General features: G+C 43.0%; 1 protein-coding gene across 4 annotated transcripts; it reads right to left on the reverse strand.

Annotated features, from left to right (window-relative positions):
* Window positions 1–404: 404 nt before the first annotated feature.
* TP53INP1 (tumor protein p53 inducible nuclear protein 1) lies at window positions 405–12,254 on the reverse strand. 4 transcript variants are annotated; one of them, XM_086608759.1, is made up of 5 exons: window positions 12,176–12,254; window positions 8,710–8,993; window positions 7,898–8,246; window positions 6,241–6,274; window positions 3,785–3,854 (listed from the first exon to the last, which is right to left on the reverse strand). In XM_086608759.1, the coding sequence occupies exons 2-5, from the start codon at window positions 8,819–8,821 to the stop codon at window positions 3,837–3,839; spliced, it is 513 nt and encodes a 170-aa protein (XP_086464885.1). In that variant the 5' UTR covers window positions 8,822–8,993; window positions 12,176–12,254; the 3' UTR covers window positions 3,785–3,836. The 4 variants fall into 4 exon arrangements, with proteins under 4 accessions (XP_086464883.1, XP_086464882.1, XP_086464885.1 ...); XM_086608758.1 differs by having other exon boundaries at window positions 7,898–8,249; XM_086608757.1 differs by lacking the exon at window positions 6,241–6,274 and having other exon boundaries at window positions 405–3,854.
* Window positions 12,255–12,919: the final 665 nt, after the last annotated feature.

Here is a 12,919-nt window from a genome sequence, read left to right on the forward strand (position 1 = left end):
CCTCCTGAATGCTAACAGCAGCCTTCCATAAAGATTCTTCACAGTGATGCATGACAGAAGGATGAAAGGCAACGGGTATGAGTTGAAACAAGAGAGGTTCAGCCTAGATAAGGAAAAACCTTCTCCCCACTCTGTGCATGCTTTACATGATCATGCGTTTTTATCTGTCCTGTTCACCTACAGCACTTCTGCATGCTGATCAGGAAACGTAGCAGTTGGCAGAGATGCGTAACTACTTACACCATGCATTGTCACTTGGTCAGCAGTGCAAACTGATTTCCAGAGGAACTTCTGTACTAGAGTGAGCATTCTGAGATCCTCAGTACTTGTACTGACCACACCTGAACAGGGTGCTCAGACATTTGGATTTTGACCGACCTGTAATGTAAAGAACGGACTGACAATTTTCAACAGGCCATTTTTATTTAGAATTAAGATCATGTCTCCCCACAGCGCGCTGAACGCACTGTGAAAACAAGATACAGAAGATCGCTTTAGTAAATACACACTGGTTAAGCAATGCTACTTTTTGGCAAAGTGCTGTATTTTGTCGGTTTTCAGCTTGTGTTAAACTGTTAAAAATAAGAGCCAGACATTCTTCCATATCAAAAGGACTGCTACAAATAGAGAAGTGGCTCTGGAGAGAAGCTGCCATATATGCATAGACTGATGTACAGTATTAATCCTAACTGAAATGTCCCTTTTGAATCTTCAAGTTTGCTGTGTAGAAGGCACAGTTTAAAATGCAAATCTGTCTATTGACCAATACATATGAAAATACAGTTTCAGCAAGTTTCATAATATCAATCAGTATGAGACAGTGCGAGGCCTCCACTTTTACAAGGAAAAACACACACTTTAATACAATTCAAAAAAACATGTAAAAAGCCACACAGCTCACTATTAACACAGAAAACCAAAACAAATCTAATTGCCCAATAGCTCCAGGCACAAAACAGGGCTAGACCAACATAAATACGTAAAACAAATCAACAAAAAGCCATTGATGCAGTACTATCTCACACAATAATACGTTTCCAATATTATAAATTGAGAAGCACAGCTTTGTGCAACAAAACAGTTTATATCCTGAAAGATATAGGTTTTCATCACTAGAAAGTCATCTAGTAATGTAGTATAAAAAGATCAGTATCTCCCAATTCTAGGAGCAGTCTAAAGTTGCATTTGCTTGCCTACTGAGAAGAACGGACCAAGGCTCTCATTGTAATGCCTGGGAGCCTTATACTCTCAACTCCATCTCCCCATGAAGAGTTAAAGGATTACTTACTCCTTCCAACACAGGGAGGTGGAGACTCCATCTTCCTTCATTTCACTTTAAGAAGATTAAAGCTGAAGGAAAGTAGTTACTTTTATATGAAGAAAAGTAATACAGGAAAGCAAAGTATTTTCCTGAGCTAGAAAGTTGGCAGTGAGGAGAAGGAAGTTTAAGCTAGGCAAAAAGTTGGAGTGATAAAGGCAGATAATGTGAGGCAAGTAAGAGTATTGGTGAACAGATGAGAGACTGGTGAAACTACAGCTATTTGCAGATAAACCAGAGTATTTGGACCACAGAAGAATTGTTGTATGGACGTGGGCACATACTGCTGAGAAGAGTAGTAACAAAATCTGTTTTGGAAACTCCTGATGTGATCAATTTTTACTTTCACTGTCCATGTGACACCAACGTCTCTCTAAAAAAAAAGACCACCAAACAACAGACTAGTGTATCCAGGAAAGTACCTCTTGCTTTTATACATTTAAGTATTTGTCAACATCCCTTTGCAACACTCCTAACTAATCCCAGCGAAACAGAGTTTATAAATGCTGTTTCCTGTACACTAAGCATGTTCCACAACAACTCCAGCTGCAAAATGCGCAGCAGTACCACTACATCAAGATCAATCCAAACTGTTGGGGTTTTGCTTCAGTGGAATTGAAGCATTTGGCTGAACTTAAAATACTTCATAGGCCTGGAATACTTCACATTATTGATCTTGCCTAATTTCAATGACTCCTCACATGATTCCTTATACTAACTCCTGTATAAGGACTACTGGAAGACATAGTTGAATGTAATGTTAACACTTTAATGCCCTAGGCACTAAACACAAGGGAAAAAGTTAAGTCACATTAAGCACTGACAGAAAGGGGAATAAACTTACTTACGTTTCCCCTGCTTCTTTCAGTGCAGATTTCTGCTTCCTCACCTCCATAGCCATTTAATCTACTTCCCAGATTGATCTATCGGGTTTGGCATGCCACATGGCTGCTGTGTAAAACATACTTTAACAGGTGAACTTTAAGTGCCTGCCAACTTCCAAAATATTTGCACAGTGTTCTTAAGAAAACCACTTGTTTTGAATGGCTTTTCTTCCTGTTGGCCCACAGAATTGCTATCCAGTCCTTCTGCCCCAATGGGCTAGGAGAACAGTCACCATCAATTTATTTCAATCATTGTACACCCTGTTATCACTGTGTTTAGCTCTGTAAGACTGTTTTTCCAGCATGCTCTTCTCCCTAACACACACACTGCCCCTTCATTTCCAGTCACAATTAACTCAGACTTCATTCTCATAGGGAGAGAAAGAGAGAAAGTTAGGAGAACTTTTGATAAAACTTTCCTTCTAGGTACTTTTGAGCTACTCTCAATCTGTAAATATGAGACAATCTAACAGCAATTAGCAGCTCAGAAATAGCAGTCCATCAGCCTGACTTCTTTAAAGAGCAGTCAGCTACTGACAGGATTAAAAGAACAGTGGATCCACCATCTTTTTTCCTTTAACTAGACTAGATATTAAATGAAATAGGGTAAGGGAAATACATCTTTCAAAGACAGAAGGAGTTAGAGAAAGGGAGTAAGAACTTGAACTGTACCAAGTAAAACCCAGTTCAGCTCTCTGGGTTGTGCGTCTGCACTTAACCCATAGGTCCACTTCTCCTTCCACTCCACTGTGAGGTACTCCATCTGTAACACCACATCTGTAACACCAGTGCTGTATCATACTGCAACAATATTGGGGGACATGTAACCCTTTTTAGATACCCACATTAAGTACCCAACACACCTACACAGACTCCACTAACACAAGTAGGTACCAGGCAATTTAGATTAGATGCCCTTCTTGTAACAGTTCAGCATAGCTAGGTAATATCCACCAGCAGCTATAGTATTTCCTTGTTAGAAAGTAATCATATATGTTGAATACAGACAGACACACAAGCTGTCAAGTACTGGTCATTAAAGCATATGGCTAACCTCAAATTTTCTAACTCCACTTTGATTAATGCAAAATGTAACTGATTTCCATCTCGGTTCAGTTTGTTTAAAATACCAACTAAGAACCCATCTATACATCTTAGTTTATAAAACAGCACACAAGCTATCATACTGATAGGCTTCCAAGACATTGATATTTAACATCAACGTCTAGGACTTGCTGTAAGATGTTTGGAGATTTACGTGTCATCTCAAATGAATGCAACACTATTTACGATTGTGTTTGACAGATTGATGATCAGCTTCATATTGACCACACTTACCTATGCATGAAAACAAGAGCAATCTAAAAAACAATTAGACCATAGATTAAAACCACAAGAGCCATCAGTAATTGAACTGACGCTGGCAAGGCTGGTGAACAAACAGTCCGTTGTGCTTGATTTGCCGAGAGTGGCAATCCCTGGTAAGGTTTTGGCGACGGAGACTGTTTCTGTTGAGATAGTGCCTTTCATTATGTTCTTTTATCCAGTGGGTAGGACGAAAGCTCTTGTTTTTTTCCAGAAAAGCTGAACGAGTAGCAAGAGCTGTGACGTAGCAGTGAACACGCTGTCCGGTTTCATTTCGGGCCTCCAGTCTAGAAATGTAACAAGCAGGTATCAGTCACTACTGAGGTGCATCAGAAAGATGTGCAAACTATAGCAGATAGGAGAACATGGACATAAACATCCAGAATCTCAAAAGGGCACCCTTATTCTACTGGGCAGAGATTTGGGCTGAGGTGAGGTCAAGCCAGTTTAGGAAAACACCACCAGTAAGTAATGTGTAGTGCTGCTAACTCACTTTTAGCCCAAAGGTACCACAATAGCCTTTGGACTTTTGGTGCGTTATGCCATTGTGCCCTTCCTTCCCCATTCCACCTCCCTAAGCCCAAAATGCAATATAGATCAGAAGTAAAGGCCATGTGTGTCACACTGCTCCAGCTTTAGAAGACTTGAAGTTATCCACTAGGCAAACTTTTGGTTTAAAATAATCTTCAACATAGGTGGTACAACCACGCACTAATGAAAGTGTTTTCGGATGGCCAGCAACACAAGTAAATCCAAACAATGCTCATGCAGAGGAATGGGAAAGATAGAACAGTTGTGACACACACAGGAAATAACTTAGGAGGATTGTTCCTCAACTAGCCCTCTAGATTTCATGAGTGGAGAGTCAGCAGTTTTGGCAAACCATTACTCCATCATGCACTAGTGAAAAACAAACTAGCAGCCTATGCAAGCAAGGACTGACATATTGAAAAAGGACTTCCCTACTTGACAGAACAATCACCAGTGTTTCCTGAAGCTTCCAAAGTAAAGCTAAAAATAGTCTGGCAGTTTTAAAAGCAAAGCAAATCCCAAGTCTCAGTGCCACAGTTGGTGGGAGACCAGTGGCACCAGAGTTGTTTGCCTTATCTCCCCACTGAGGACTCAACAACTAGCTGTCAACTCAGTGGTGCCCAGGAAAGATATCTGCAAGACCAGGAGCTTGCTCAGGCATGAGCACAAGGTCTGTTGAGAAGTCTGTTTTTTTTTCAGCACTAGTATGACTATAATAAAGTCTATTCTGGAAGAGCTTAACTTGCACTTATTGTATGATGTCTCTGTAGACATAAGTCTAGTCTGCCATGCCCATGGTACACCCTTAAAGCCTTGCTCTTGGGGGCCTGCAGTGCCTGGCATAGAAGCGAGCACTTCTGCCTCCCTCTGCTCCACACTGGAGCAAAGTACTCCCTGTCAGCAAGGGAATATTCCCACCTTCTACTTTTTTTTTTCTTTTAAATATCCAAACCCACTTGCTTTTGACTGCTTGGCATGACTGACTGAAGCCTACAGACTCCAGAATAGCCACGTGTGACATGATCGTTTTCATTTGTTCATTAACTGGATATTGTCCTAAACCTAGCACTTGAAACACAAAGCAAGAAACAAGTGAGTAAGGCAGCACAAATCAATTCACAGTGCCTTGTGAACATTTTTCTCTGCAGATTACACTAGCTTAATTTACATGAGTGCCTGCAAATATGGCATTACTGTTTTCTATGAGACAATCCCTTAACATGTTCAACAGTGCTGGAGGTGGAACTCCAAACGAAGTCTTACAGGTAAAAGCTGTAAAGAGCTAAGAAGCCACACCATATTGTGTCACTAGAACCTGTATTTCCTAAGCAGGCCCTTGCTGCGCGTCATTAGCTAGAGAAGGGCATCAACTGCTAATACAAAGCATTGCAGTTTGTTATGGCAAAATGCGACTAACCTGATGAACAGGGGGACGTTTATACAACATCCTTTTGTTTTGAAAGGAATTTAAAAGGCAGAAATAGATTTACTCCACAAAAGGAGAAAAAGAATGGTTTAAACTTGCTGGCCGAAGATATTCAAGCTTCTTCCCCCTGCTCCTATCAAATACAGCTTCAGCACTGGTCTGCAAACCAATGCTTTTCTATTTGTCACCTTAAAGTGAAACTGGGATAGCAGAAGTGGTTTGAATTAGCTAGAAGCCCACGCATGTGCTCTTCTAATACAGCATTTTGATACCTTGGAGGTTGCCTTCGGTAGCCTAACACTAGTGAGCCCCAGTCATCAAAAGAACAGGACTAATGAGCCTCCATCAGTGTTGTTAAAACATCATTTTAGTAGGGCTGTGTCTAAAGCCAGACAGCTGCTACATACATTCACCACGGTGTCCCCAGCATCTGTTTTGCTAGAAAGCATAAGCATCCTGCTAGTTGTGCTATAGAGCCAGACCTCACAAGGAACATTAAGGTATTCAGACCCCGCCCCAGTTAATATTTAGGTAATTTTTCTGTACTTAGTATTTTGCCTTGTTAAAGCAGATGTAGTTAAGCTTGATCAAGTAATATCATTTGGCACAAAGGTTAGTCCTACAACCAGTATTGTTTTGGCAGACAAGGCTCTAGAAGCAGTGTTGCTAGCAGCCTGATCAAACAAAAAGCACTGTCCCAAAATAGTAGTACTTACTGTGCCAGTGTGCCTTAAGCAGCTTTTCTTGGCCCTACAATATTAAATGGCCAATCATTAAACCACCAGACACTTCAAAAACAGCTTGTGAAACTTAATGCATTATCAGCGCCATTTATTTTCCCAGTTTCTGCAGTCTACCTCAGCTTTAGACTTAAATCTACCCCCAGTTCTGCCACCCAAAATAACAGCTATACAAAAGTCTAGATCCTTTGATGAAGCAAGAGCACAGAATTCAGTGAGGAAAAAAACTTAATCACACACCACTTGAGGATCCATCACGCCTTCAGCTTCCCAATATGTTAAAAGCAGCTTAACTGTACCACATAGTATAATATAGGATTCTTCTCCCGAAGAATTTATACCAGTATCCCTTATCCACAAGTCACCAATACAAGTCAGACACGGACTTTGCGTGTTACTAACTCCTTTGGACTCTCGTTTTAAAAGGTGCTATGTGCTTATAGCTTCCCCTCAACTTAAGTTAAGCAAGATCCTTGACACTTAACACCAAACCACCCTTCCCAAATATTTATACAAGTCCTCTGTATTCTAATATCAGTGGTATCAGCACTATACTTCAATATTATACAGCAACACATCATCTCAAAGTCACCCATTTCTTTGAAATAAGAACTTTAAATATGGCAAGGAGGTGATCATAAAAGTCAATGGGCACCTACCTACAGCAGCCTTAGCACCACATTAATTTTTTCCTGTGTAACAAAGCTTACTACACTGTCATTTTTTTCTCATTTTCAATTGTCTCCAAGTGTAAGCACCAGATGGGAGGAAAAGTAAGCCTTTGTTACTAACCAGGATTCACAAAACACCCAGTTATTTCCAAATCAATGAATGCATGGGCAAGTGTGTGGTCATGATGGCAAAAGTACTCCATTTGTATGTATCTATGTATATTATACTTGTATAGCTGTATATACTGGACAGTTACCATCAAAGAAGCCGTGCACAGCAAACATGCATCTGCAATAATTCCACATGTCCGGATCTTTAGGACCCCAAAAATCAAACGAGATAACTTCTTACCTTGCTAAAGGTAGAAGTTTGCAGTACAATTTTTTACCTTGAAGGGAAAAAGGTTTTGTGGAATATTTCAGTTTGCTTTAGTTCCACAAGCCACTTGTGGAAAAATTTAATCATGTCCTAATCTGTCACTAGGTTGAAGTACAAAAAAAATATCAAAATAGAACTTCCCTGTCAGGACAGTTAAAGTAATTTTTTTTTTCTTTCATCTCACAAAGTGACTAAAAGTGTACTGACCAATGGTTATGAAAAATACACATAGCTATGGAAGGGGCAAAGTGCTTTCAAATTTATGTTATCAGCTATATGGTTAACTGCCACCAGTTTCAACAGGACTGAAGCATATTCTACAAGGTAACAATTAAGCTCAATAAATATTCATTGCAGTGTCAAAACAGCATACCCAACTGTTTCCTGGCACAGCCATCTTGCATAACATTTTTCTAAGCAGGCAGGCAGCCCTGACCACCCCTACCCACCTTGTGTAGCATTCATGCTTTATTCACGTGCTCTGAAATAAGCTGGAAAATTCAGTATTAAGTGTCTAAGCTGATCAAGTAGAAACCAGATATTTTCAGCAACAGAGCTCTTTGACAAGAGAAGTCAGACATACCTGGGACTACCTGGGCTGTGAAACTCCTCATCTCCACACCCAGTCTCATTAAGGCTGTGACAGGCATTGTGGACAGCATACACAGACATGCTGGGATGCTCTATTAGGAGGTTCTCCATAGGACTGGTTTCCACTTTGATAGAGGTTAATCCACCTGCAGTAAAACATGGGGGTGGGGTGATAAACCAGCTCTCCTCCATGGGACACGACTCAAACTGAATGAAGCAAGACTCGCTGGCCTCTGGCAAGTGTTCCAAGGGAGATGGTAAACAAGAGAAGACAGGCGAGCCATCCACGGCCGATGCTTCAGCAATGTCCACTGCCTCCACAGAGCAATTAGTGCAAGTGTCTGCTGTAGGTGGCCATCAGTCAGTTGAGAGGAACCCATGGATGATGGTGATTGCAGGAGTTCAAGAAAAACCAAGGTTGCAGGTAGCCAGAAACAGGATATGAAAAACACAGAAACAGAAATAATCCCCTATCAGCATGTAGACTTTTTTTTTAAAAAAGCAAGGGGAGGGGAAGAGGGAGTTCCCTGACAACCCACACTAGACACGTAAAACAACTGTTATCAGTAAAGCAATACAATTGCATAATAAGTCAAATATATTTTATCTGTACAAGTGGTTCTGCTGAAGCCTATGTCAGGCTTATAAACCTGACATCATTTTTCCTCATCAGTTTACAAAACGTGCTTTGGTACATTTGTTTGGAAGACACCTTACACCCTAACCCACACTGGTTTTGCTTGGGTAAAGTTTCTCCCAAACTACTGGCTTCCAGGCAGAGCTTACATTTGACAGACAACTTACCTATAAAGTCAACCAGAATCCACTCATCGTCTTCTTTCTCACTGAACTCTGGCTCTTGGCTGGACAAGCTATTAATCTCTCCCATGAGCATGTTATTTAACCTCTGGAACATTACTAAGGCAGGAACAAGACTTTGGCTGGCAGGTCTTTATATTCAAGGTTCAAGGCACAGCTCACACTGTACTAGCAGAGTGGCATAGACTTGAGATTAAAGTGCATAGATGCTTTATCAGCTTAGGTACGGCACATGCAGAGGCATGACTGGTAAACAGTTTATGTGAAACCTGCAAAAAACAATGACAGAGTTTTAATGACAAAGCAATAGGTAACATCCCTAGGGAACAAATTAAAAACCCTCTCATTAGTGCAGTCTGAGGCACAAGTGAATATTTTTCCCTAAGAGGAGAGGCAGCTTCTCTAGCACTCACCATTCCCTCCCAGCTAGATACACACAGAAGCAGCCTAGGTCTCTCCTCAGAGCAGAATGCCTTCCTCTAGATCCTCCTCCCCGTGCAAAGGTCTGTTCAGCTGTCAGTCCCCACCTTCTCCTATGGGAGGAGAGGACTTTTGCACAGAAGCCTTGTGCGTATGCTCTCCTAGGTGCTTCCCCAGATCCCTGCCTGTCTTCCCCCTGGTCAGAGAGATACAAAAGGCAGGTGCACTTTTTCTGATCCAGACAAGGCATCTCCTCTGTTGACACAACCTCACACCTCTCCCAGAGACTCTTTCGAGGGCTCCCAGGCTGCCCAGGGCAGCGCATCTTCTCCCTCCCGTTGCATGCATTTCAAAGCCACTGCCTACAAGTTAATGCAGTAGGAAGGCAAGTCCCCTCTTCAGGTTCAGAGTGCACTACATAGTTACTGGTGGGATCATTTGCACCACAAGTGCCCAACTAGTCATGTACAGTAAGTCTAAGTAATCAGGAAAAGTAACTCATATACTTAATTAAAGCCAATGTTCATTTCTCAATACACTTCCCTAAATCTACATGTAATTAGTCACCATAAGCCTGAACTCTACATTTGGCAGTTCAGATGAAAAAATCCCATTACTACAGAGAAGCTGAATGTTTAACCACCTCAGATCAGCATGCTTACAGCCTTTGAATATTTATGTATGAGCCAAAAAGTAGAAGCCATTAAAGTAGCTGAATAAGTAAAGACTATATGTGCAAAGTATTCACTGATCTAACTACAAGTTGACTTCTCTATAGTAATATTTGAATTATCACAGCATATCAGAATTATTACAGATTAAATACCTGTTTAATAATTAAATAGGAAATAAGATATGCATGTAAGAGGGTATGAGTGTCTGCATTCAGAAAGAGAAAGGGAGACACACTACACTAGACAAACTCAGACACTAAAAGAAGATACAACCCATAAAAAAAAATATTATTGAAGGCCAATATACCCTGATTCACCCTATAATCCTCAGGCCACATTAAAGGGTAATTTTGGCCTCCTACATCATTTTGCCCCAGGACACCAGACCCCATCACCTATCTGTTCAATGCAAGAACAAGCACCTGCTCCATACACTAGCACTCCTTTAGACATTTAAGCAGCTACCTCCTCATTCAAAGAGCACAAAAGGATAGGAATAGAATTTAAAGGAGTCTTCAGAAGCAATATGAAAAGGTACAGTGCAACTCATGAAGTTATGCACTCTAGTTCTTCAACAGAAACAATCAGCTGCAGGAAAATACAAGACTAGAAACCACTGCTTCAGCTGCAGCAGTGAAAAAAGGCTGTTTTTTTTAGGCCCACACCTGAACATGAAACATCTGGGCACTCTAAAAGATATAGAGGAATGATCAGAAGTCTAAAGAAAAGTGATACAATTTAAAAAACGGAAAGGCTTAACTGAGGGAAGGAAAAATGACAACAGTAGTCAATTACGTGAAGAAAGAGGCAAACATTTATTCCCTTCCACATTCACAGCTAGCAGAAGTGGCTGAAGTGGCTTTTAACTGCAGTAAAGTTCAGTTTTCAGTGGTTACTAGCAGTAAACGCTTTCAACCATGAAGGCCACTAAGTCCTGAGTGGGTTACCTGAGGAAAAGCCAAATGCCCACGGTGTTCCCAAGCATCTTCTGGAGAAGGCCTGAGTGCTTTAACTATAGACAGAGCTTGCCACGGATAATGAAATGGACTCTAAGTGAAAGCTTGAAGCCTGTAGCTTTCCAGTTATCTTCCACATCCATCCCTAACCCTCTTCTGGCACACGGCCTAGGAACAAAAGGGCTTAGTTTTTTTCTTTAGGCTAACTAGCAAGCCATAGCATAATTGCTGATCAGCACTGGCTTTCCCTGCACTCCCACACACATGTGTTGCCTCTTCCCTAGATCTAGACTGGAAGCACCTTCAGGCAAGGGCTGTCTTTTTGTTCTGTGTGTAGAGTGGAGCAAGATAAGAGCTCACACTCCTATATTAAGGCTCTATAGGCACAACAGGAACATCAAATAAATAACCTCTAACAAGAAAAAGGGAGATCATTGTTCCCAAGAACATAAGCTAAACAAACTACAGCTTTTGACCCATGAATGTCATTCTGTAGATGAAAAGCAGGTTGTTCCATTTTCCCTTCCCCCACCAAGGAAGGTCCAAAAAAAAACGTAAACCATCTGAATCATTTAGAAACTGGTTGATGTTTTGACATCCCTTTGGACAAGTGCCTTTAAAAACACCACAGTCGCATGCTATTGTGCAAGTCTGATGGGGACCAAGAAGTGACGCTGTTATCAAGGGCCATCATTAGAGGAGGCAAATGAGAGAGGTACTGCAGTTCTCAGAGAGGAACTATCAGCTGCAAGAAAAGACAAGATTAGGAACAACTGACTCAGTGACAGCAATGATAAAAGGCTGTTACAGATAACACCTCCAAGGCACGTCAACAATACTGTATTGTTGTATAAAAACCTTTTTTTTTTTCTTTCGGAGATGAGGCACATACTAACAACAACAAAACAGAGAACGTAAAAAAAAAAAAAGCACACGGAAAAAAGACACTCCTCCCAAATCACTTTTGCAGTTCTCGGTTAGAGCTTGGCTGCTCATCTGCCCATGCCCTCAGCTCGCAGATTTTCGACCACCACCAGGAGGCTCCAAAAAGCCGCTTTCAGCGCAGCCGGCGGGTGACCCGGCAGAGCCCGCAGCAGCTGCGCACCTTCCCGGCTGCGCTCCGGAGCCCAGCCCCGCCGCTGGGTGTGGGGGGGGGGGGGGACGTGACTACCGGCTGCTCGGGCAAACGGCAAACCCCTCCCGTCCTCGGTGTTTTCCAAGAAAGAGAGAGAAGCCGGGATGGAAGCAGGGAAAAACGGGAAGCTCCGCGCTGCTGCTGCTGCTTTTCCACCGCCTCGCCCGGGACGCTCGGACCACCACAAGACACCGTCACACCGTGTCGCGCGTGAGCCGGGATACCGGCAGTCGCGCTAGGGCCCCAGCCACGCCAAGCAAACTCACCCGGACCGCGCTGCTCTCGGTTCCGCGGCCGCACCGACCACCCTCCCCCCGGCGCTCCGCGCAGCCCTTTGTTGTTATAGCGGCGGCGCCGCAGCTGACGGGCCGGCCGCCCCGGCCCCGCCCCTCCCCGCCCCTCCGCCAATGGGCGCCGGCGGCGGCTGTCGCTAACGCACGTGACGGGTGGGCAGGGAGGCGGCGGGGCGGGGCGGGGGCGGGGGCGGGGCCGAATGGCCCCGCCCCCGCCCCCGCCCCGCCCCGCCGCCCCGTCAGCGGAGCCGGTGAAATTCGCTCCGTTTTGGGGATACAAAGTGCTGAACGCAGCGGGGGCGGGGGGGGGGAAATTCCGTTAAGGTGGTAGTTATGTGGTGAATTTGGAACACAGGCGGTTAGGAGCAGAGGTAATTAAGTAATCAAAGCTTTGATTAACAACGTAATTAAATACGCAAGTTAGTTACGGATTAAACACGCGTGACCCGTTACGAATTACATACGCACAGTCTGGATTTATAGAGTGGTTTGGGTCGAGAGGGGTCTTCAAAGAGAGTCTAGTCCAAGCCATGGGCAGGGACATCTTGCACTAGGTCATCTTGCACAAGCTCCATCCAACTTGGCCTTGAACACTTCCACGGATGGGGCATCCATACCTGGTCTGGGCAACCTGGTCTCACTACCTTCATTGCGAAAAAATGGCTTCTTTATGTCTGATGTATTCTCTTCAGTTTAAAACCTGGCCCAGGGGCTCAC

This window comes from Tauraco erythrolophus, chromosome 3 (assembly GCF_009769465.1).
Source record: "Tauraco erythrolophus isolate bTauEry1 chromosome 3, bTauEry1.pri, whole genome shotgun sequence".
NCBI lineage: Eukaryota > Metazoa > Chordata > Aves > Musophagiformes > Musophagidae > Tauraco > Tauraco erythrolophus.